Genomic DNA, 26542 nt, shown 5'->3' with positions numbered 1-26542 from the left:
TGGTATCTTATCTTACTTGAAATTTTTCTTCTACTTCATTAAACTGATGAATATCTCGATCTCATTGGAATTAAGAAGAATTTTTTTGGTAAAACATACAGGCTGTTTAAAAACCGCGCACTTCCTTGAACGGGAGTAATTGGGTAATCCCCAGAGTACTAAAAAAATGTTTAAAAAATTCTATCTGTCAAAAATTTTTGACATTTATTTTTTGACTTTTTACATTTTTTTTATGTCTATTTAATAATACTGATGATCCTGTATATGTTTTTTTTTTAATTATTTAGTAAAGGTACAAAAATTTTGTCAATAAAAGCCACAAATAACATTAAACTGAGTTACAGTTTAGGATACAGCTTCCTTGTTTCTGCTTCTAATAGCCTGTAGCAAAAAAACTTGGAAAAGTATTTTTCCAACAGAAATAAATAGAGTCAAAGTGCAAAATTTAAACCCTCATAACTTCAAAATTTTTATAGATAATTTTTTTTAACATTTTTTCCATGTTCCTGGTATCTTACCTTATATGTCATTTTTCTCTGGGGCGCGAGTTCTGGCGCACTCTGTATGTGCACATGATGTAGAACGTTACTCTTACAACTCTTAGAATCGCGATATCTCAGGAATGGTGATTCTTAGGAAAAAAGTATAAAGACCGTTTTGTAGCTAATTTTAAGATCTATAATTTTTGTCTGGGCTACTTTTTTGATAAAACCTACCGTTTCCGAAATAAATTTAAAAACGTCAAATTTTGACCTTTGACCACGAATAACTTTTTTAGCACACATGGGATCGATGGGGACTTTTGACAGTTTATTTCTAATGGTGTACCCAAGGTCTCCACCAAAATTTAGCTCTGTCGCAATTTTCGTTATTTGACCACTATTTTTATGACTAATTTGACCGGACTATAATAAGTCATCTGATTTATTTTGATGCCTATCAATATCTGGGCATTGTTGATACTATGGCAATCATAGTAATTCCACCATGGATCACTTATCCGTTAATTTATCCAGAGATTGTAAAAGTCGTTATAAATACTGAAATTCGAATTATTTTATTTTAAAAATAAAGCATAATGGATTCAGTTTAACACAAATGTGATTATTAAGTGATATTTCTTCCATCTCTTGTGCAACTGTGCACTTTTTGGCTACTGAAACAATAGTAATTATTTTTTAATGTTTAACGTTAAATATCTTTTTAGTTATTGATTATAAACTCCTAAAAGTAAATAATTTTAGAAAGACAATTTTATAGGGCGTCCCATTAAATTTTTTAAGTTATTAAACTTTTAACAAAAGCCTTCATTTTTTTAACTTTGCAAATGCCACACACTAAAAAAATGTTACAACCTTATAGCTTATACCTTCTTCTTTGCGGTAGTAAAAAAAATATTTCTAGATGTCTTAATTTTTGTGTAATAAATTTTTAAAAGTACATGTTTTCGTCAAAAAAGAAGCGCGCCTCAAGGTGCGATTAAAAAATTATATCCGTTGCTCGGTTACGAAAATAATACCAATTTGCCCAGAATTTAAAAAAATAGCTGGTCTACTGTAATTTTGAGTTTGACATTTATTAATTTTCGTGATGTGGGTGACATAACTTGCTAGTTTCCAGTATTTTTCTCGCTGAAGAGGTTATACACGAGTATCATTTGTCTAATTTGACTGGGCTATACTTAATTAATTACTTTTTGAAAAAAAGATATGGTCTCAAAGTTTACCAAAATGAATGTGGCATGTGTGATGCTACAAAGCAAATGGACGGTCTGACCGCCGAAATATACCCCAGACAAAGTCCCAATTTAATATCTCGAAAAATTTGCCTTGACGCACTAAATTTTAGAAAAAAGTAAATAACTTCTGAATAGTTAAAGCAAATTGCAAACACTAAACGGATTTATAAGACATAAAAAAATGCAAATTCAAATATGTACAAATATACAGGGGGTGTCATTAAAAAAACGATGTTAAAGACTGCTCTGCAAAAATGGTACAACCTGTATAAGACCAAATAATTTTATAAACTGCACTTTGGCCTCCTATTGGCAGTGCCATTTGACTCATTTCGAGAAGGGTGCAATTAAGCTTTCCTATATCAATGACTCACCCTGTGTATACTTTTATACATTTCAAAATCTTATTTTGTGTTTAAAAGGGTGCGAAAAAACTTGACTCGCTTGATGTAATATTTGAGAATAAAAATGCTTTTAATTTGTTTATAAATAATGTTGCAGTTGATTTATTTTGGTGATTCCCCATTAAAATTTAGATCTGATTCACTTTCGTGGGAAAAAAACCAAAATTATGATTAAATTCGAGTCAATATGCTTGTTAGATAATCACAGCCTTCAAAATGGCGCTTGTTACTTCATTAGCTACCCGTCGAGCCATGAACCCACCTAGAAATGATCAAACTAAACAAATAGCATCATGGACAAGTTCAATGATACAACGACCTCAGCTTTGCCTCTGAAACAAAATGTTAAACTACCAATAAGTAAGAAAATTAGTTGAATAGAAAAGTCAAGCCTCCTCTATTTGACCATCACGCGTGTCAGCTCCATTGTTTGTACGTTTTTTCGCAAAGTGAAACACCTCTACCAAGAATACGCATTCGACAAATTACCGGTTAGCACAAAACTAGTATAGAGCGTTGAACTCTTCGTCGATAAATTAATAGACGCTAAATATAAGACAAACAAGAGGAAAAAAACCGTTGCTGGGCCAATAACCGCCATTTTGTGATTTTTCCCTTAGAGGAAAACGTTTCTCACGCAGTTAATTGTTGCTTTTTTCATCATCATCATCTTCCTCTCCTTCTTCATGTATCCGAGATCTGGTTTGAAGGTGATTGGCAAGCGGTTGCAGACTGCATAGCTCAAGACGAGGCAAAAACTTGCCTAGACTTTTATGTCATCGCAGTTTAGCTCTTGTATGGATGCGATATAAAATTATATGTGCGTTTGCGGCGCATACACGTTAGCCATCATTCTTCGGGACTTGTAAGGAAGGCCGTTACTGAGCTAGAGCTATTGCTGTGGAGTTGCGAGATGCAACATTCATTAGTTCGTTAGATACTAGAGGAAAAAACACGAAATTGTCGTTTTATTCACTTTGTGGAATTATTAAAAGGAGGAAAGTTGTAAATTCGTGACTGACAAGCCAAAAGTCTTTGTTTGAAGCTATTTCAAAGAGTGGTTTAATGGCGGCTGATGGCATCTTGTGAAGTATTCTGCAAAGAATTCGATGTAATAAACTGCAACTTGCTATAGGTTGCAATTAGTGAGCAAATTTAAGATTGCTTCTTGAGATGACACAAGAAACACAGTTAGGAACATACTCGACAATTATAGTTAATGCAAACTGCACCAAGAAATTTTCTTGTCCAAAATCTTTACTTTAATAATAACTAAGAAAAATTGTGTGAAAACGCCTTGTGGTCGCTGTTTAATAAGGAAAAGTGCAAAAAAAGTAAACATTGCAATTGCACATTAATTACACACAACGTTTTTTGCATAATGTTTATATGCAATTCAAGTTCTTTCGATCTGTTGTCGTAAATCATTGATTTTCTTTTAACCATATCGCGGTTTACGTGTTTATTTCTATTTATCAATTCAGTAGCTTGACATGTAATTGTTTTTGTGTTATTTCAAGTTTTATTGTTTTATGCAGATGTAAAATAAGTGACGGTATTTCTTCTTTACCAGCAAAATATAATTTTGTTATTTTCTGATAATTGCTATACAGGGTGAACCATTGATTTTTACTAGAATCAATGGTCTTAAAATTGCAACCGTAAAAGGTTATTGCTTATTGTTTATTATTAACAAAGATAACCAAGAACGTCTAAGTTGAAACATTCTGTATGGAGAATTAAAAAAAAAATTACCTTCATCAACACGTCATCGCTTCAATTTTTTCAAACAAAGAATAGATCAATTTATCTAATTGAAAAATATATCTATGATCAATATTTCCACAGTCCCATATCACAAAATTACCAGTTTCGATACACGCGTTTCTTTCATAATATCAAAGTGTTTGCATTTCTAAATTTCTATTTTGGACGTATCTGAGAAATAATCGGTTCGGTGAATTTTAAATTTTCAGTCTAAGCCAACTTGCGGATATTTGCACCAAGTTGTTTGATTTTTTTATATGTTTTTTCATTATGCTCGTACTCATTCAGCGATTTGTTTAATCTTGAATATTACAATTGTAAAAAAATAAAAACAATTTGTAATTTGACACCGATCAAAAATTGCAAGTTCTACGTATGTAGAAAAGGCGCAAATTTTTTAGACTGATCTACGTATTCGTGAAAACGTATTCTAAATTTCAGGTTTTGAAGCCTCAAACTCGGCATAAACCTTTTTGAATTTCTTCGGCACCCCTCTTTGCATTTTCAGGAATCGTTTTTGTAGATTTTGGCTTCGCCACGGTTAAAATAACCCACTTCTGAACATAATCTGAAAGATTTTAAAAAAATACTTGCTTTTGGTGCCAAAATGGTGGTCGGAGAGTGCTTTCTCTAATTTCGAGTCTTTTTCGAAGTTTACTTTTGACGTGGTCCATCCATTGCTGAGCTTGTTTTAACTCTTCGGAGCGAAACCATATATGCTTTAAGTGCTTCCCATAGGCTTAAATTTGATTGTTTTCTTTTCTTTTTTTATTGTGTTTTAATGTTACCCAAACATCCAATTATTGACATCGTCGACTTGATATTGACAACACTTCATTGAATAAGAAATTGAATTGTTAACAGAATTATTAGGAGAAAATTGTTGTTCCTGAGCAACATTAATATTCTGCCAACTTCTTTTCTCATGGATCGGTTCCTTATCAACATTGTCGTCGAGAAATCGATCAAGTTCACTTATCAACAATTCAGTTTCTTGCTCAGTCATGTCGTTGATAATTAATATTTCGTTAATAATTTAATCACAGCTTCGCGTTGACTTGACTACCTGAAATTTTTTTGCCAAAAAATGATCGGACTTATCGAAAAAGTTACAAATTTCCAGCTACATGCAGAACCTTGTTCACATCTTTGAGATGTTTATTGAGTTTGACTACAGGCGAACCTTCTCGCAACTTATTCAGAGAATTATTCATCTTTTTTCAAAAGTTTGGGACAATTTATTGTGTTTTTTAATGAAATTTGTCAAATCTTTCAAAACCAAAATTTTGTCGGTATGTGCGCAACTTGAAATAATCGAATTTTGATTTTTCTTTATTTCTTCTTATCGCTGATTCGAAGTTTTCAACAATTTCGACTATTTTTTCTTTGGATAGTTTGGTGGTTTGACTAGAGTCAGACACTGTTTCTATACTTTGTAATATACTGAGTGACAGTAAAATTGGTAATTTTGCATTTTTAATGTCAGCAAGTGTGTTTTCACACATTTTCACGTTTTTGCATAAACTTTTGATGGTATTCGAGTTCTTTCAATCTGACATCATAAATCTTTGTTTTGACTCGAGTTTATTTCTTTAAGTTTATTTTTGACCTTATTTATGTAATTCATATATTTCTCATTTTTTAATCTTTTGTCAAGTTATAATAATTTATTAAAAATTCAATTTGTTGTTCGTAGTATTTTATTTATTTAATCTTAGTTCTGGTATTTAAAAATTTATTGCCAAAGCATTTTAAAAGAAAATTCAAATTTGAAAAGTATTCAAAAATATAAAGATGTTTATTGAGTTTGGACATTTATGTAAATTTTAGAGAATTATTGTGGATATTCTTTTGCAAATTTCGGTTTCTTATTTACCGGATTTTAAGAGACTCAACTTTTTTAACACATTTCTACCATGAAATTTTAGATTAAATATCTGATTAAAGTGACTTTGTAATAAAATTATACTAGTTGGCAACATTTCAATAATGACAGAAGACACAAAATTAAAAAAAAATGTTATAAATTTAGTTAATTTTTTAGTCGCTCAGTTAGAAGAAAGCTTTATATTAAAATGTATTATCAATACATTTTCCAAAAATTAGTTTCTTTTGAAAGGTTTTTTCATTGTGCTTTCTCATACCATTTGAAAATAAAATTGGTTAAGGTTTTCCACAATAAAAAAAGCTGTTGTAAACTATAACATAAATTTAAATGTTACAAAAACAATTTTTTGACAATAAAACGCAAAAACTTAAAATTTTTTCAATGTCAATTTCACGTTGCCAACTGAAACAGTGTTCCTTCATTACCCAAAGGCTTCTTTTATGTTTATTTGAATTTATTTTATCGATCTTTTATAAGTCCACGGTTATAAAATTTGGTATCGAAGTGCTGTCATCGGCACAATGAATGTTCGAATGTGGCGTCAGTGACATAATGTGTGCCCATCATCCGTATCTTGACTCGATATCAGTTTCTTGACTGTCTTTTTTCCAATCCTAAAAATTCCTCGTCTGGTGTGAACAGCCCCGAACCCATAAACCAATAATAAAGAATTCGACTGGTTTATTAACGCCAGCATCTGTCATGAAACGTTCAGTTCTTCCAAGGCCGCTCCGTTCGTCGCCGCATCCAGCGTCGAAGTCTCCCAATCCTCGACTTCCTCCTGACTTCTTCACCAAGTCCCTTAGCAACGACCGCAGACGCGGCTCAATAAAAATCAAGTGCATGTGGATGTACGACTAGGTACGGTAATTACAATAAACTATGATCGGCAGTGCCGTCGAGGCCAGTCGACAAAGCCTGAAACCGGTCTGTTGAGCCCGCCTGACTTTTTACCGTGAGCTTCTTTTATTTCATTCTTGCGGCCCCTCCCCACCTGCCGAGCGATGCGGCCATCAGTCGACGCTTGTTCAACTACCAGAAAGGTACGCCGAGTGCGACTTTACAGTGCCGGTGGTACTTCCAGTGAAAGTGATTTACCATCAGAGGATGCACGGGAGGTAAGTCACTTGTTTTCTTCCGGAGGAAGGCCGAATTGCCGGGACCACAGGGATCTCGGTTGGGATTCGTTGACCTAGCCGGAGCCGATTCAAGGACGTGGAATAACGAGATTTTGAGGATGAAGGTTGTACCTACCAGCCACGATGCTGTATGTAAACACCGGCCGGAAAAGTCACTTTTTTGATGAGATTTTTCGGGTTTAACATTCGAGGGACGAGGCGTCTGGTGGGAACATAACACAAACTTGCTATGAATAATGCATAAAATGAGATCGAGCGTGACGTCTGCTGAGGGTATGACGGATAAAATAAGACTTATTAACATTTTTTCAATAATTGTAATCATTGAATACAAAACGGGCGATTATTTATTGCATTTTGCAGCGCTTAATCATTCTCTTATCAATTATTAATTACCCACCAGTGATTTAAAGTTGTAAAATTTTATTTAGACTACTGGTCTTTGCATTTTTGTTGGGGATTTTGGCTTTAGTTTAGGGTGGGAACCAACCATCTGGAAATCCGACTAGCTTCCCCACCAGTTTTTGATGAAAATTTAAAGCTCGACAATAGATGTTTTTTTTCTTTCTTTTTTGGTAGTTTTATATTTTTTCTATTACAATATACAAATAACCAACTAAAAATTGTGTATTTACTTGCAAAAATTTGAAACAAAATAGTTATACGGTGTGGGTTTGTTTGTATATTTCAACTTTATGGTAAAAACTACTACACAAAAATTCTCATTTGCAACTAAAAACTTTTTTTTTAACAGGGTGAATATAAAGTATGGAACCAGGCGTTTTTTTTAAATCATTTGCCTTCAGAAAATAATAATTAATATAAATTAAAGTAATATAAAAATGTCATCGTACCTATTTTGAGAACGAAATTTTGTTTTGTTTTTGAGTTATTCGGTTTTTTTGTCATAATTGCAATTTATGTATTTTTTTTTAATTAAATATAAAGTAGATAGTTGTTAGATCATAACCTTCATGAGAAAAATGGTTTTATACTGGGTACGACTGTGCCAGGTGAGTCAAGCTTTCTTATCTGCACCCCCAAAACACCTCTTCCTATTTAATTAATCTTAAGTTGAGAAAATTTGTAAGTAGTAGTTTTCAAAGAGAAGTTTTAATTTTTACGGTGGCTTTTTCACTTTTGCGTAATTAATTGCCATTTAAAGGCAAATATTATTTGTCTATTTTCTTATGAATTATAAAATTCTTCCAGAAAAAAGCTCCTTCAGGATCGTTTCATGACCATTCTTGACGTTTGAGCCATTATGCAGCTATTAAAAAATTTGGTCTATCGTCAGTTATTAGGATTTTGAGTCCTACGTATTCGAAGATTTATAATTTTTTTTATAATTTAACAAATCATAAATTATACAAAGATAATAAATAAAACTTATTTTATTGAAATTCAATTTTTTTCAATTAAAATCTTCAGAGAGTGATTTTGCCACGCATTTTTAAACAAGACCATTTATTTTTTTTGCTAAAATTATTTTTTGCAGTTTAATAGGACAAATAGTTTGACAACACTTTTTCCTAGTAGAATATATTTGATAAATTCAGTTTAATTGGAAAAAGGTATTTTGAGGGTGCGGATAAAACTTGACTCACGTGGTATACACATATTCAGTCACAAATATAATTGAAAAAGAAGATATTTGAGCTCTGTAAAGTCTTCTAAAATAGTATATTAAAGTACAAGTTGCAGAAGGTACCTATTCAAGCACAAACTTGAAATGAGTGCTTGAACAATATTCTGCAACAAGTGCTTTATACTATTTTTTCTATTTTGCCGCTTTAAATCATTTTATAAATTAAAAAACGAAAATTTTAATTTTTTCTTTTCTAGGGAATTTTGCGACGGTTGGCGACATTTATGTGGAATAATTTTAGGCGGGTGTAAAAAATAAAAATAATTCTTATTTGCACATTTAAAAATGAATTGTGAAGAAAGTCCGTCACTAAAATTCAATTAACGCCAACGACTTATTCCAGCACTCAAATGACGTCATTTGGGTGCTGGAATAGACTTATTCTAACACCGAAATAGAAAAAAGCTCTTTTTGCATCCATAACATGTTACGAAGTATACGGTATCCATATAACAATAATTTTCCGCAACATTGTTTCTGTTATGAGTTGGAAAGTAATAGATATACTTACAAACAATAGGAGAAAGCAAGATACGTAGACATAGTAACAACAAATTGTTCGATTCGTCGTTATACAGGATGCGCCAGAACTCGCGCCCCAGAGAAAAATAAGGTAAGATACCAGGAACATGGAATAAATGTTAAAAAAAAATTATCTATAAAAATTTCGAAGTTATGAGAGTTTAAAGTTTGCACTTTGACTCTATTTATTTCTGTTGGAAAAATAATTTTCCAAGTTTTTTACTACAGTCTATTAGAGAGAAGAAGCTGTATCCTAAATTGTAACTCTGTTCAACGTTATTTGTTGCTTTTATTGGCAAAATTTTTGTACATTTACTAAATAATCGCAAAAAAACATATACAAGATCATCAGTATCATTAAATAGACATAAAAAAATGTCAAATGTCAAAACATAAATGTCAAAAATTTTTGACAGATAGAATTTTTTAAACATGTTCCTGGTATCTTATCTTGCTTCAAATTTTTCTCTGGGGCGCGAGTTCTGGCGCACCCTGTATAATTCGTCTTTTTTCAATCAAGTCTTAAACACCTTCTATGAGGTATTTATTTTTTTTGCAGGTATTTTGAAACGCCAAGTTGGATTTTAATTAAGAAGATTATTTATTCGTTTTTATTTTTTTTTAACAATTTGTAAAGAATATTTAATTAATAAATGCGTGAATTTTTTTGACATATGTTTACTATGTCGAAAAAAATAATAATTGTTGTCTCACAATAATTTTTGTTTGTAGGTCATTAATCGAATTACATTTATTACAACTTAACAATTATAAATACGAATATTTAAAAAATATAAACCAATATTTTTTTATTAATCAATTTAACACCTAGATAAAAATATGCTCGGATCCTTGATTAAAAACTATAATATAGTAAACATACCCATAAGCCTCGTGTTAACTCATCTTAAGTAAACATTTTTTGCTAAAGTTAAATAAGAATAGAAGAAGTAAGAATAGATTTTATTGTAATAGTAAATGAAAAAACAGGAATAAATCTACCCAAAACGACTTTAAATTATGGAAGTTGCATGGAAACAAATTATTTCCAACTAGTCAAAATAGCACAAAAATACAAAACTTGACCTAAAAATGTAAAAGTAGAAATGGTTGGCAGCCTCGTAATTTTCTTTAATCCAGTAATTTAGGGTTTTATACAAAACACAACCAAAAAAGTTTTTATTCGCAAACGTCACAAAAGTGACTACTTTTATGACTAATTGTAAAAGTTGCAGCCATGGAATAAAAATTCAATTTTTGCGTCTTAGCGTTTTTACGTTTACCATGACATTATTGACATTTACCAGTGTTAATTCTTTCTTGTGTGTTTTGCTGCTGCAGCAATTTCTGGGGACGTACATTAGTTAAATTAATAATAAACACTTTCGAAAATTTCAACACAAAATCCGATCCTGACGTGTGATGTTTGTTTATAAGCGTTATCATGATTTCATTACAAGCAAAGCGTCGTGATTATTTTGTTCATTTACTTGCTAATTATTATACTGTTACTCGTTACTCTCTATATGTTGTTATTTGGAGCTAAAGTGAGTTCATAAGGCTCAGCTGAATTATTTGAATTATGAAACCATCAGTTTTACTTCTAATAACATAACATACTATTATTTGGCTTTCAGAAATGCAACATGATTTTGCAAACTTTTATCTTGAACCAGAATCTAGAAATGTATGCGTGAAATTCATCGAAAATATACTTTATTTTATGTTTTTATTAGATCCTAAGTTGGTATTATTTAAAGTCTCATTATCATTCAAAAACTGTACAAGAAATACATTTTAATCAATGCTTTCTGTTGACATTCTAACTATGTTTCTTTCATTGTAGTTGTAAGAATCGTAAAGCATTGAATTTAGAAAAGTTTCCGTTGTTTCAGTAGTCAGCATTGGTTTTGATACAACTGAGGTCCGATTACCAACCCTGTGAAAGGAAAAAATAGTGATTGTAGCTGTCTACTTGATTTCGCTTTTTAATGCACCAATAGATTTCTCAAAATCTATAGAAACTGAAAAATAATACAAAAAATTGCCAAAACGATAGATTTCAGAAAAACAGGATTTTGGTTTTCTATGAGTTTACTCATAATTATGGAAAAATAATACCAAAAATGTTTCATTTGACATTTTTGATATTTCACTGATTTTAAAAGTAAACTGAACTCTTATTATAATACATAATACAATTCTAAAGAAAAAAACATCCAACTAGTTTTAATATACTAAATTATGTTTGTTCCTTCTTCCTACTCAGGAAAATCTTATAAATAAATGCCTATTAAAAAATTAAAATAGTAACAAGTATGTAGATCATTTTTTAATCAAAAATAATAGTAATTATTATGAGAAGAATTTTTCTATAGCCTCAAAGATTTTCATTTATATAAAACATTTTTATTTTTTAACGATTATTCAGGGTGTTTCACATAATTTTACGAGGCCTGCGCCTGTAAGATGCAATCAATAATGCATATTCCGATACGAACGCGATTACAAATTTTGAAAAATTGGATGTTCACTCCTTTTAAAAATTACAACGTTTTTAGTTAGTTCGTGATTAAGATAGATAAACTAGAATCATATTCATGCCGTCTCTTGATAGAACAAATGATAATTGTTTCTGAAAAACTGCAGTTTATTACTATTAATGAAACAGTGATTAGTTTGACAACTACTGTCATGGGTTTCCAAAAATTAAATAATTAAATGTGTGTTTTTTGTATCCAGTGTTCTGTGACTTTTGTATATTTGGGCGCGTACATTAGGCGCAAGCCTCATAAAGTTATGTGAAACATCCTGTATGATTGGTAATACTTAAAAATAAATTTATAGTTCGCCACTATTTTTAAGTTATTGCCAAAATGTAACTTCAAAACCACGAAAATACTTTTAAAAAAGAAAGTGGTGTAGATTGTGTGAGGGCTAGTTATATTTTTCCCATCCAAAATGAAATTAGAAAAAGTATTTGTATTTCGCATTTCAAAAACACTCTGTATTTAACAAAAGGTGGTGTGTCATTTTTAATTATTATTTCTATTAATTATCTGAAAACTAATGTTAAATTTACATTATTTTGTGTAAAAATGTTATAGTATTTTAAATTTATTAGCTTATAATACTTGTAGTTGCAACAAGTGTTTATTTAAATTTGGCCTCATAGTTGGCGGTGATATGAGTGTGTTGTGAACGGACCACAATTTTTAATACGCCTGGCGAGTTGTCAAAAATAACTTTCAATACGTTGGTTTGTTCACAATCAGACTTTCATGGATACCTTTGACGCCAAATTAAAAAAAATACACTTATTATTATTATTAATTATTATTGTTATTATTATATTAAGCCCTGGCTTCCGATCAGAGTTGTCTATGACTCTGAAATTAAGTTGACAAAAATTAAAGAAATTATATTTTCTCTGTCACCCTGAATCCCACATTCTTCCACATGTTGCTAACTCTATTTTGAAATCATTGTAATGAATCTAGGTTTAGTTAGCTATCGAAAGCTATTAAATTTCAATAAAACTTATCAAATATAAAATTTAATCTCTTGTAAACATGTATGCCAAGAATTCCATACAAAATATGTCTACATGAAAAATATCAAATGTATAACAGTCTGGTGATTTTTCTAGTTTTCTATCAACCTAACACATTATAATTCATACAAAATTTTTTCTAATTTTTTTCTTTCTCCAACTTGCAATCTTGTTTCTAGCATTCCGGTTTGAACGGAAGTTTCAGTTTCACTAGCAGCAACCAGAAAAATTCCTCATCGGTTCGATGAAACCGAACTAGTGCAAAGAAATAAAATTGATGAATTATTCCATTGCGATGGTTTCAAGGACTTCTCATTCTAATTTGTTTGTTTTTTGTATGAGGATGTCATATAATACAAACTAATTAAATTTTCGACACGCTCTTTAGCGCCAAATTCAAACTCCGTTGCTAACTTCACCACAAAAACAGGATGAAGTTTTACCGCTTTACCAGTCTAAAAATAGAACCGGTTACATATCGAATATTTTTTTAAAATAAATTTCAAAATGGCGAAAACGCCACTAACTAAAACACAGAGATATAGCAGCGCGTATGCTATTAGTATTAGAAAGGAGGAGAGGGGAACGGCCTTCAGATTTCATTTCATGGCCGAGGTAAATGGCATCAAGTTCATGTTCAACTGAGCGTTGGCGGACACAGTCGGTTCATTGCCTGGAAGCATTTTTTATACTTTGGAAAAAATATTTTGGGCACCAACACGCACCCATCTCAAATCCGAGAATCACCGATCTGAAGTTGGCGTCACATCTGTGTTCCCACCTCTATTTTATTTATCAAAATTACATTGACACTGTCGCATCTCTAATACAGAGTGAAGTTGGCACTGTTTAATTTTAAATTGTACCAACTGTTATGCTATTTTTAGATTTAGCGTTGTAAGAAAAGTCATTATACTAGTGTAAAACCGGTCATTGTCAACGGGCTCACTAATATGAATAAAAAATGCGGAATTCTTGCTTGGGAAACATGGATTCGTAAAAGGTGTAATTATTGTGAAGATAGCTATAATTACAAAGACGTGCCAACCTAACAAACTAAAACGTTTTATTGTCATATGATAAATGTCATTTCCGTCTAAAATGTCAAACTTGATTAATGACACATTTGACATATCAATTCCTCGAGTTGTATTATATCATTCAATATCGGATATAAATTACATTGACAAATATTTCACTATTACAAATGCGAAAAACTATTAAATCAAATCAAATGACTGTAAAAAACGTAATAACAGAACGAGTTTATGCTAACAGAACTGTAACATTTATAGTTTTTATTGTTTCCAGCATTGCCAACTTCCTCGAAAAAATGCAGCAAGTAAAATTGTTTTTGTCAAGTTGGTGTTATTTTTCTTTAAAGTCCAATGGCCTTTTTTGGCCTTGACTTCAGCGGTGCGGTTTTATCAACCACAAACTGCATTACAAACAGAGCATTATCTCCAGGCCGGTTGGTACTACTGGATAAAAGTACCGAAATTCTTGGATATAGTGAGGAGTGGTAACTCCACCACCGTTGGCGTGTGTTGTACTGCCAGCGGTCGAGGAGTTCCTTAACCTCGCTGTAATTCTTCAAAGAACAAGGTAAGTTAGGGAAAGCAAGGATTGCCACCCTGAAAAAAGAAAAAATCAAGTCAAAACATTACATGACACAAGTTGTGCACAATAGTAAGTTTTGAGTTAGTGGTTGGTACAGAATGCAAATTCATATTTATTAAAAGAAAAGAATTTTTTTTTTGGATTGACATTTTGTCGCCATTTCACGAATCTAATCAGAGTTATTAGCCTATAATACATATATCTTATATCAGAAATAATTTTGTTTTCAAAATATCGCTACAATGACAAGTTTTCAAAAAAAGCAACAAATCCAGTCGCATGCAATATATTTTGGTCGTCAATGTCATTTTTTGACAACTTATTTTTGTTAGAGTTCCTATATTAGAAGAGTTGGGACACTGAATGTCAGTTTTCTATTTTTTCTTTTATACAGGGTGTGCCAGAACTCGCGCCCAGAGAAAAATTTTAAGTAAAATAAGATACCAGGAACATGAAAAAAATGTTTAAAAAATTCTATTTGCGATTATTTAGTAAATGTACAAAAATTTTGCCAATAAAAGCCACAAATAACGTTGAACAGAGTTACAATTTAGGATACAGCTTCTTTGTTTCCTCTTCTAATAGACTGTAGTAAAAAAACTTGGAAAATTATTTTTCCAACAGAAATAAATAGAGTCAAAGTTCAAACTTTAAACTCTCATAACTTCGAAATTTTTATAGATCAAATTTTTTTAAAATTTATTCCATGTTCCTGGTATCTTACCTTGCATAGCATTTTTCTCTGGGGCGCGAGTTCTGGCGCATCCTGTATACGACGGCTGACGTATAATAACAATAAAATTGGATACAAATCAGTGGCATTTTGGTAAAATTTAACATAAAGTTAAAAAAAATTTGTCAAATAAAAATTGACCTCTGTTCTCTGTCATTATGACCAATTCTATTGTGTCCTATTGCGTTAAATATAGGAACTCTAATTTTTGTATAATTTAAAATTCGTGACATAATGTTATCAATAACAGAAAGCAAATCGACGTATTTTTGACATCTTGAGACAGAAAAATCAATCGCAAAGAGTAAATTGCATAATTTCTGATATGTAAAAGAATAATTTTTGCAACAAATAAGAAAATCGTGACAAAATTCAAAAGGTGACAAATACGGTGTGTATTATGTAATAATAAACACTATAAATTTTATAATTTTAGAAACCAGGAAGACATTAGTTTTAACTGAGTTGGCAACAGGATTAGAACCTTGATTCAGATGCAACTATTATGCAGAGGTAAAATTGTAGGTGTGTTGAAATATTTAAATCCATTATTTTAAATAGAAATAATAAAAATGAGAATTGCTTGCTCAAATACTTCTCCTGATAAAAAAAGAAAATAAATAAATTTCTTCTTCTGATTTTTATTGGTATATACAGTTGCGGAATTAAAATTTCTGGCAGTGTTTTTCTGACACTTTAAAAAGTTCACTGTAAATTACCTTTTACTGTCATCATAACTGACATTTGACAATTAAACTTTTCTTTGTTGTTAAAATTGTTAATTAAACAATTTGTCTGAGAAAATTTATTAATTAAACTAAGTATAATTAAATAATCGCTTTGATCTTCTGCTTACCCGTTATTATGCCACAAATCACTATTTTTGAAAGCAAATAAGTCAGAATGACATAAACATAACAAGAGTAAAAAATGAGATTATTAATATAAAGGTTGTTTTAGAGTTTAGATTATGAAAATGATAATACTGCCCGAAATTTTAATTCCGCAATTGTAAGCCCTTTTTATAAAACTAATAACAGAAAATGTTGTCAATTATGAAATAAGTAATTTTTAAATTATTTATGTAATATCTACCAATTTCTAAATAATAGGATGGGAAGTTAATTATTTTATGTTAATTTAACAGAAATTTATTTATCCTTCAATTAAAAGTGTTTATGTTTTTAGAATTCTAGTTTTAATAACCCTTTCTTTTAATGCAAATTTATTAAAATTTGACATTAAATAGTGGAATTATGGTTTGCAACATCCTGTATCTACGATCTAGTTATACAGGGTGATTTTGAAATATACAATATTTAAACTGATCCAAATAGAAAAGGTAGGTGTAGACACATTTAAAATATATTTTTTAAGATTTTAAAGATTTCCCCTTTTCCATCCCCATCTCGGCACCTATCGATTCGCGCGTCAGTGGTGTACTCGCATATTAAAAGTAAATTGTGATAAGGATTTTCTCCCTTACCATAACCTATTTTACAATAAAATTTATTTTGACATAGGTATTAGTACTGGTAAAATACCAGGAACATGGAAAAATTGTTTAAAAAAATTATGCATAAAAATTGCGGAGTTATGAGAGTTTAAATTTTGCACTTTGACTCTATTTATTTGTGTTGGAAAAATAGTTTTCCAAGTTTTTTTGTACAGGCTATTAGAACAGGAAACAACGAAGCTGTATTCTAAGTTGTAGTTCGGGTTTAACGTTATTTGTTGTTTTTATTGACAAAATTTTTGAATCTTTACTAAATAATTATAAAAAAACATATACAAGATCATCAGTATCATTAAATACACATAAAAAAATGTTAAATGTCAAAAAATAAATGTCAAAATGTTTTGATAGAATTTTTTAAACATTTTTCCCCTGTTCCTGGTATCTTATCTTACTTGAAATATTTCTCTGGGGCGCTAGTTATGACACACCCTGTATAAATAGTGTCATGTATTTAAAAATCACCCTGTATAAGTAAACAATTTATTAACAATATCAACTTGTTAAAATAGATTTTAATTGTTTTGATCATCCAAAAAACTATGAAGTGTAACAATTTTCCGCAATATGTATAGTATTAACAAAAACAGCCCTGTATACATAATAGCGCATAAACCTTTCAGTACTGAAACTAAAAATTATTAGTAAGAATGGTCAAAATTACATTTTAAGTTATAATATTTTATTAAGCGAGCCGGAAATTGGATCTAAAAAACAAATCTTCAAATCAAATCAAATAAATAATAAAAACAAATTTAATAAACAAATAATGTTACCATTGTCAAAATAATTATTGAGACAAAGTATGTGGTCGAGATAATATGGGGATTCCCATTTCAGAGTCCAAATTAAAAATTGATAATGATAAGAATATTTGCTAATTTCCGCTAAATGATAACAGGTGCGAGAAATAAAAACAAACAAAAATAATTTTTCAGTGATATAGATAATGTAATTAATCGAATTGTTTGTAAAAGATAAGCTGATATATATTGTTTTATACATTGCGGTAAACGTGTGCCATACTATAAATATAATTAGCAAAGTGAGCCATGGTTGTAACAGGTGAAGAAATGGATCCTGAAGATGACGATCCGAAACTCAAGATTTATCTACCCTCGCAGGACAGTGGCGTCGACAGCACTGAGTACCTAAACCGGTGAGTCATTTTTAGCTTTGATTCCATTAGTTATTCCAATTTGGTAGCTTAATTACGATTATAAAAAGTAAATTATGGTTGGGTTGGGTTCCTATCTTTTCTTATGATAGAACTTGTTTCATGGCCAACTTCCTTCAAATGTTTGTTGTCAAATACTAATCAGCAAATATCAGACGGAAATTTTGGATTTTCGCACCAGTCTTACCAACAATAAATTCCCTGTCATAAAATAACTGCAAGTGACTCTCTTCAAACTGCTCAATTTGCATAAATATGTTGCAAGTTGGTTCAAACTAAAAATACAAAAATCCACGACTGCCTACCAGTTTTTGAGCAGCGCGCAAAGCGGTTAAACAGGATCTTGCAATAATTACTTCTCTTCTTCAGATACATCAAACGTGAATTTCCAACCCAAGATGGCGCCGCTAGGGTGTACAGCATTCCGAGAGTGTTACAAAAATCGGGGGAAAAACAGGCGAGTCTTGCAGAGGAAGAAATTTTCAACAAATTAACCCAATTTGGAAGAAATGACAAGTTTCGGGGTTTGTGGATGCTTTTCTTCCATAGCACGTCATATGCTGGACATTCTTTTCGTAATCAAAGAGTTGGAAAACTGATGATTCGAGAGCACGACTTTGTCGTTTTTGTCACATTTAAAGGTTGGGGTTTTCATTGTTGCCAGTTGGTACCCGTGTTGCCAGGTCTCGTGAAATTTCACCAAATCTGGAAATGTTCATGCTAGTCTGATGATTTGGTGAAAACTTTTGTAAAAATTCTAATATTACATGATATTAAAACTGAAAAAAACTGTTGTATCTATAACAACAAAAAAACAAAATACCAATTTTTCAATTTTTGGAATAATAAATTAGGTCAAAAATAAATGATACTATTTTTACATATTTTTCGAGAATTTTTAACCAGAAATTTGATTATTTCGCCAAATTAAAAAATTAAAGAAACATCAAAGATTTGCTAAACATAGTCGAAAATGACAATTTACTTTAACATTTTTCAAGGAGAAACAATTATTTCGCAAAATTTTGTTTAAAACAAGCCAGAAATTTAACAAAATATGCCAAAACGGTGTTATTTTTGCCTTTTTCGATTGTTTAAGCACGTTTTTGAGATAAAAACAACAAGAGGCTTTAATTATAAAAAAATAAATGGAAATTGATATTAATTTTCAGTTTTTTCGCCCGACATACTTAATTTTTGAACCAGAATCTCATTATTTTGCAAAATCTTGTCTAAATACGCCTAAAAATCACAAAAAGAATTGATATTGACGTTATTTTTTTGGCCGAGAACTCACAGGCGAAAATGCACGTTTTTGTCCAAAATTCTCAAGTTTTTCGTGAGATTTCGTTAAAACAAACAGAAAAATCAACACACTCGGTCAAAAATTATCTTATTTTTGCTTTCTCGAAAGTTTTTCGGCTAGAAACGTAAAATTTCATTAAAAAAATCACAGAATTAGGCTGAAAATGATGTCATTTTTCCGTTTTTCTAGAGTTTAAGCAGGTTTTGAAGTTGAAAAGTCAGTTTTGCCACGAGATGTTACCATACCTAATAAAACAATAATTAAATTGTTATAAAAATGATTATATTATGTAAAAAAACGTGAACTTCACGTCAATTTAGGTGTAAATTTGGCAGCTTTTTCAACTAGGATTTGGTAAATTTTATGTTTTTGAATTGGCGCGATTTTTAGGTGGCCATTTTGTGGTTTTGGTTGAAGTCAAATCGACAAATGACAACAACACTCGAATCAATTTAGAAAAAATAAGCGATGCTAAAATTATCAAAAACAATAAACGATCGGCTCAACACCAACTTCGCGACCACTTAGAAATCCTCCAAAACATCCTCGGCGAAAAACCCCTCCAAAAAGGGATCCAAAACTACATAATGTGGCCGTTTTTAAGTCCTAACACTCGAGACCCCAAACAACAAGTCACCAAACGATGGAAAGAGGACCACAATTTGCACGTTTTTGAAGATACAATTTCAGATCAATTGAAATTTGATGATTGGTTTTTTGATAATGTGCTCAGTGGTGCCAACGTTGACGAGGGCACTTTTTTTAAACTTTTGAACAGGTTTGTGTGAATGTTTTGTTTCATGCCTAAGTGCTACAGATTTATTATTTTGGGTTGTGGGACTTTTGTTGATGAAATTGATCGCGGGTTGATGGCCCTTCTCACCCAGGAACAAATGGAGCTTTTGAATGCTGATGTCGAGCGGCGAGAGAAGATGCTGGTAGTTCATGGGGCTGCCGGGACTGGTAAGACAATGCTGGTTTTAAGGAAACTTCAGCAGCTTTACCAGGATGGCAAACTTAATGAACAAAATCGAGCACTTTATATCTGCTACTGGCCTGGAATTAGGTAAAAGTAGATATACAGACTGCGCCAGAACTCGTGCCCCAGAGAAAAATGTTATGTAAGGTAAGATACCTTACAAGGAACATGAAGAAAATGTTTAAAAAAATCCTATCTGAGTATAAAAATCTTGAAGTAATGAGAGTTTAAATTTTGCACTTTGACTATTTATTTCTGTTGAAAAAATAATTTTCCAAGTTTTTTTGCTTCAGGCTATTAGAAGAGGAAACAAGGAAGCAATAACCTATATTGTAACTCTGTTTAATATTATTTGTGGCTTCTATGAATATTTTAATTATTTTTTCCATGTTATTCCATGGTATTTTATCTTGCTTAAAATTATTTCTCTGGGCGCGAGTTCTGATACACCCTGTAAAGTAAAATCAAAATTCTTATTTTTTGTATTGAAACAAAATCAGTAAAAAGATTTCTGCAAAGGCCGGATTTTTCTCTACTATTGTAAATTATTATCTTTCTGCATTCCTTATTTATAATATTTTAAACAATAATTTATTTTGGTTATTTATTTTAATAAAAATTTGTTAGTGTTGTACTAAGAATAAATTGAAAATACACCTTGTGAATCAACAATAAAACCCTAGTCATTCAAAGTAATATGTATGTATAAGTCATTTCAAAAAACTGAAAATTTGCATGGATTTCGTGTAATGGCGATTCTGATGAATTAGGTTCTACTGTAGAAACATTTAACAGGTTTTGGAAACTTTTCATGATCTTTTATTATAATCTTCTATTCAAGAAACTGATTCCTTTTTTAATTTTGGTAAGTTTTGAATTTCTGAAATCAATATATTTTTTTAATTTTTGGTGAGTTCAATTTTTTTTTATATTTTATGTGAAATAGCCAACTCGCAACCCCTTACCTTTACCTTTTATCAGTTGCCTCTAAAATCTTTGATCAGATAATTAAGACGAGATTAAGACTTAAGGAAACAATATATTTTATTCATTGTAATACAGAATTGACAACTGTTTTATATGTTTTATTTAAATACATTCCATATTCAAATTTTCAAGATGTTTTAGGAGCAATTAAATCAAGAAGTAGGTAAGGAATATTTAACAATTTTAATGCTCAAATAAATAACAAATTTTACGTTTCTAACGGAATCGAAAGATAATAAACAAAATATGAAAGTGACAATGATTAATTGTACGTAATTAAAAAAAAATCAAAGACTCATATACAAAGGACATATTTTTAGTATAACTCATAAAGAAAGAAAAATAATTATCATTAAATGGTCCCTTTTTTAGACATTTTTTGTTTTTACAGTGAAGGGAGAAATATTTACCAACAAGTGACTAAATGATTGTGGTAAAAAAGTCCATTGGCAACACTGAATTATGTATTGGTAATAAATACTTCCAGTCTGTGAGTCAGATTATTGTTTGCATTATCCAATCTTAGCATTTTTTTTCAAAATCACATGTCACCTTGTTCATGAAAATCATAAATGTATTTTCATATTTTTCTTATGTGAAAAAGAAACACAATTTTAAATAAATGTTTAAAATGTGGAAACACTAGTCCAAGTTATCTTTTCGTTAAAATTTTCGAAAAAAGAGGGAAAAAAATTCTGATTCTTCTTTATAATATTGTTTTATTTTATTAAAAATGTTAGTAAAAAGCATTTATTAAAAAAATTTTAGGTACGACATGGAGATGAAAATGGAGGCTCTGGGGATACGCAAATATGTCGACACGATTCGATTTTTCATCTCATTGTCTGACTTCTCCAAAAACAATAAAAATTCATATAAACATGTATTTATGGACGAAGCTGAGGCCATCTTCCTGGCCCTAGATGGCGCAATTATCCGCAATACTCTCAACGCCATCTACCGGTACTACCACGACGGTAATTGCAATCTTAAATCTTGTCCAGATGCAATAGTACACTCGAGTGACAATATTTTGGAAAAAATACACACCCATGATGGTACAAACTGGGGAGAGCTGTGGTTCATGGTTGATATAAATCAAGCCTCTCTTTTCCTCCCCAAACCATCGCCACAAATCCTCAAAACGCCATCTTTGATTCTAACTAAAGTCATGCGTTCAACTGGGTTTATTTTTGGAGTGTTTAAACAATTCTACAGTGTTCCGATGCCCCTCCTCCCTAAGAAAATTCTACAAAATGTCAACATACCCGAAATTACTATAGGACACCATGTGTGTGGGCCTCCAGTATACTGGGTGAACTCAGAAAACAACATCGATAAGGTCCTAGCTAGAGTCATTATAGATTTGTGTTCTAGCAAAGGGATCAAAGCACATGATTTGTGTGTGATCCCGTTTCTTGTCAATGAAAAATTAATTCCTGAAACTATCAATAAATATATCAATGAGGAATTTGTCGAAAATAGTTTTAGGCCAAATGCGGTTCACGACGTTGAACATTTTTTGAAACATAAGGAGATTAATAATTTTTTGATTACATGGGCTTTGAGGGTGAAAGGGTTGGAGTTTAAGGTTGTTATTATGGCTTTTGATGGAGACGATTTTGATTATAAGAATGCTGAGGACCGAAAGAAAGCTTACATTATGGCGTCGAGATGCACTTCTTTGCTTATTGTGGTCAGTAATGAGAAAGTTAAGGATGATCTTGATTTGGATCGCTGTTTCCAGAAATATCCCTTTTGTACTAACTTGTAACAAAATAAAATATGTCATCTGTATTATAAAAAGATATTTTATCTACCTCTTCAAGTAAATTTCACATTCAATTGTGCCCCCAGAGAAAAAAAATTGTGATACGCCACTGGTAAATCTCAAGTCTAGTTAAATGACAGCAATTTTGACAGATAATTGTGAGGTTATGTCATCCAATTCACAAAGAATGTATTTTTTGCATAAATAATTAATTACATAACTCAGGACTTTGACTGTAAATACAATTAATAGTGAAAAAATACAACGTTTGCAAGCACTAGAAACATGGCTGGACGTGTTTTAGAGGCCGCAGGTCTTATGAATTTTATACGAAGTAGCAAAGGATTTGATAAAGTTTTAGAAAAAGTGAGTACAAAAACTGATTTAGACCCGATAAATGGATTTTTTTCAGGTAAAAATACTCTCCCTAGGTGGTGGAAAATGCTCAGCAGAATTCAAAGTTGACGAAAGTCACACCAATCCCATGGGCGGGTTACATGGGGGGTTTTCGGCTACTTTGGTGGACTGTATTTCAACTTACGCACTCATGACAAAAGTTGAAGTCCCTAATGTATCGGTTGATATTCACATGAGGTAAGAAAATATTTTTTTGGAATAAATTCTGACGTTTTTTTAGTTATTTAAAAGGAGCAAAAATAGGAGACGACGTTCTAATTGACGCAAGCCTGCTCAAAACTGGCAAAAGCCTAGCATTCCTTGAAGTTGAACTTAAAAATAAAAAAAATGGTGATTTGCTAGTTAAAGGGTCCCATACGAAATTTTTAATGCGATGATTCTATTGTTTCTTTTTTTGGAAATAAAAGTTGTCTAGTCACTTTCAAGGATCTGTTATCTACTGTTACACATTTGTGTTATCAGATAAATAAACTCCTTGAATCATTGTAGTGTAGAGTTTTATTGAATGAAGATGCTTTTACCGATTTTATACACCGTCTCCACTTTGGTAATAAAATTATTTTGACTATTTCCCCCACAAAATTTAAGTCAATTAAATCTTTCAAATTTAATGTGTGCTAAATTACCGCCAATCTGATTGGCTGAATCTCAAAAATTTGAAAGATTTGATTCACCAATTTTTTTGACATTTTTTTTTAATTTCTCATAAATGAAAATATTGTTTTTCTAAATTTTGTTCAGGAAATAGTCTGCAGAATACCTCTCGTGCATGCCAAATTGATTCTAATTTATCGACAACTTGGGCCGCATTCGGGATGTTATAGTAGATTTCATTTAAATTGGCATAACAGGTGGTTATGGAATTTATTTAAGTTTGTAGCCCTACGCATGTCCCTGGTTTAATAGCAGGGTTCTTGTTTTTCTTTGATTACTTACCTACATGGTTTGTTAAAGTGACATGACTGACATTTGTATTTGTTTTTTCACTGTTTTCGTTGCTTGTGCGTTATTCCCAGTATTTTTTCAAATTATAATTAAAAATTGGTCTCTTCAGAACTCCAGATTTAGAGTACACTAAGGTATGTTTGAAAAGATAATCAATTTGTTTTTGGGATGAAACAGGGTGTTAAACTTCTTATGGAAAAAACCCGCTCTGAAAACCTCTGAAGGAGGGTTCTTTAAAAACAAAATTTTAACTATCTCAACCTCATTTTTTTTAATGCTAAATTTAGTTCCTTAATATGTAAAGCCTCTTTCACATTTAAAGCACGGTTTACACAATCATAGCCTACTGTTATGCCAGTTTCAATGAAATGGATTATACTATTAATAACTTATTTTTGAGTAAAATTTTTAGGACGCACTTGCTTTTGCTTTGGTCATAACTGCAATAAATCCCTATGCGTTTTCGTTAGGTGGAACCCAATTCTATTTGGGAGTTTTGGGTTCACTCTCAGCCTTAATTAATCTATTTTGGAACCCGATAGTGGTAAGTAAATTAAAAAAAAATAATTCAGCTAAAACAATTGTTTTTAAGGGAAGTTTAAGTGATAGTCTTGGACGAAAAAAAATGCTCCTGCTATGTCTCGTTTTCGTCTTTATTGGCAATTTTCTAGTGACATTAGTGTCGTCTCTGACTGTATTATTCATATCCCGGATTTTGTCAAGTAACTTCGAGGAAATAATAACAAAATGAAATAAAACCCAAATTTTAGCATTCGGTACTCAAATTACGATCCTTATCAAGTCGCTACTTGACGACAATATTAAAACAAAAGAAACGAAAATGACGGTTATATATCGAATGCAAGCTATAGGTGGAATTGCCTTTATCTCCGGGGCTTTGATTGGTGGACACTTGAGCGAACATGAGAGTGGTTTCACGATCATATTTGCCTTGATATCACTCATGGTTGCTGTCAATTTTGGTAAAAACCAGTTTTCAAATTTTGCCGCCAAAATCACATTTCATTTCAGCACTGATTTGCTTAATCGCTGACACCCACACTAAAGAAAAAAAATCAAAGCCACCTATGCAAATCACAAGCGAACTTAAAAACGCTGCTGCCAACCTAACCAAAGTAAACTGGCCGAAATACTGGGACCTATTCACCATGAAACTAATCGTTGATTTTGTAATGAACGTCATGCAGTTCAATTTGGCTTTGATTTTACATCAACGTTTCGGCATTAGTGGCAAACTCTTCGGATACGTTTTCGCAATTGCCAGTGTTGTGTCGATTGTCACGAGTCTGGCGATGAGCAAAGCTCAAAAATCTTTGTACAAAAGCGACGATTCGGGATTACAAAGACTAAAACACGGATTCGTGCTACTGACGTTGGCTTGTTTGGGGCTCGGTTTGAGCCAGAATTTTACATTATTTTTTTTGAGTCTTTTGCCGACGTCTGTGACGCGAGTGTTGTTCGAATCCACTTTTACTGAAATTATTTTGGCGAGGGCTTCGGCCCAGGAAAAGGGGAGTATCATGGGGACGTTTGAGACGACGCTGTCTCTAGGGGGGCTCACTGCGCCCCTCATATCAGGAATTGTGTCCGATTTTTGGGGCGAGACGTACTGTATTTTGATGTGTGCGGTGCCACTTGTGTTTGGAACAGGTTTAATTTATTTGCAGAAGAACAAAATGCAATAGTAGGGATACCAAATTTTTTCTACTACTATTTAAGTTTGTTTTTCCATTTTATGTATTTCCTATTTAGACATGTTGACTATATTTTCTTAAAACATAATTTATGATGCAATGTTTCCGAACAAACTTTTTATTAAATACTTTTAAATGTAACAATTGTCTATTAATTACCCTCCACTGCGTTCTAAGGCCTTGATCCGGTCGGCTTCTTGTTTGGCTTTAATTTTCTGAATGGCTTCGAGGAATTCCCGTTGTTGGGTGGTGTTTTCTGGGGGGTAGAGCTCCCGTCTAGTCTTTACGACCCATTCCTCGAATAATTCTGGTTGGTTGAAATAATGAAACATGGCCACAGGGAAAGTGATATAAAGTGCCATTTTGCCAATTTCGAGACGCCAACTGCCCATTTTATAGAATATTGAGTGTGTTTCTTGTGGAAAATATGCACAGAAAAGTGAGGTTAAACGAGTTATCTCTAAATGTCAAAAATTGTCATAGGCGACTCGTCGGTTAAACTCAATAAACTAATAATAGTAGAGGATACGAACTAGGGTCGACCTTCACCCATCTGCTTACCGGATGAAACTTATTTTTTATCAAATTTAATATGCAAAGGAATGTATCGCGAATGGGTTGCCTAAAAAAATATGTTCAAGGATATGATTTATTGAAAATACAAAAATTATTAATTTTTATTACTTCACCTACTTGCATACCAGAAGCAAGGAGTAC

General features: G+C 31.6%; 5 protein-coding genes across 7 annotated transcripts in view; 3 read left to right on the top strand and 2 right to left on the bottom strand.

Moving 5' to 3' along the window:
• The window catches only part of LOC123010341 (choline transporter-like protein 1), a 56586-nt gene that overhangs the window by 24920 nt on the left and 5124 nt on the right, over nt 1–26542 (bottom strand).
• On the top strand, nt 6842–23116 carry LOC123010340. Of its 3 annotated transcripts, XM_044407185.1 has the most exons (6): nt 6842–6915; nt 17594–17687; nt 18075–18346; nt 19402–19789; nt 19829–20077; nt 21746–23116. In XM_044407185.1, exons 2-6 carry the CDS (start codon nt 17602–17604, stop codon nt 22749–22751), a joined length of 2001 nt encoding a protein of 666 aa, XP_044263120.1. In that variant the 5' UTR covers nt 6842–6915; nt 17594–17601; the 3' UTR covers nt 22752–23116. The 3 variants fall into 3 exon arrangements, with proteins under 3 accessions (XP_044263120.1, XP_044263121.1, XP_044263119.1); XM_044407186.1 differs by lacking the exon at nt 6842–6915 and having other exon boundaries at nt 17485–17687; nt 18075–18229; XM_044407184.1 differs by lacking the exon at nt 6842–6915 and having other exon boundaries at nt 17485–17687.
• Nucleotides 22888–23653, top strand: LOC123010343 (acyl-coenzyme A thioesterase 13-like). The gene is made up of 3 exons (XM_044407189.1): nt 22888–23114; nt 23161–23342; nt 23386–23653. Exons 1-3 carry the CDS (start codon nt 23034–23036, stop codon nt 23540–23542), a joined length of 420 nt encoding a protein of 139 aa, XP_044263124.1. The 5' UTR covers nt 22888–23033; the 3' UTR covers nt 23543–23653.
• LOC123010342 (major facilitator superfamily domain-containing protein 9-like) lies at nt 23597–25962 on the top strand. The gene is made up of 5 exons (XM_044407188.1): nt 23597–23712; nt 24523–24654; nt 24703–24832; nt 24881–25093; nt 25143–25962. The coding sequence occupies exons 1-5, from the start codon at nt 23671–23673 to the stop codon at nt 25814–25816; spliced, it is 1191 nt and encodes a 396-aa protein (XP_044263123.1). The 5' UTR covers nt 23597–23670; the 3' UTR covers nt 25817–25962.
• LOC123010344 (protein PET100 homolog, mitochondrial) lies at nt 25875–26341 on the bottom strand. The gene has a single exon (XM_044407190.1). The coding sequence runs from the start codon at nt 26215–26217 to the stop codon at nt 25981–25983; it is 237 nt and encodes a 78-aa protein (XP_044263125.1). The 5' UTR covers nt 26218–26341; the 3' UTR covers nt 25875–25980.

The sequence above is a fragment of the Tribolium madens genome, unplaced genomic scaffold (assembly GCF_015345945.1).
Source record: "Tribolium madens isolate multiple individuals breed KSU strain unplaced genomic scaffold, Tmad_KSU_1.1 Scaffold_7;HRSCAF=85;Tcas5.2_LG10, whole genome shotgun sequence".
Classification (NCBI taxonomy): domain Eukaryota; kingdom Metazoa; phylum Arthropoda; class Insecta; order Coleoptera; family Tenebrionidae; genus Tribolium; species Tribolium madens.
Note: the sequence above shows the minus strand (reverse complement) of the source record. Positions and strands in the feature narration are given on the sequence as shown.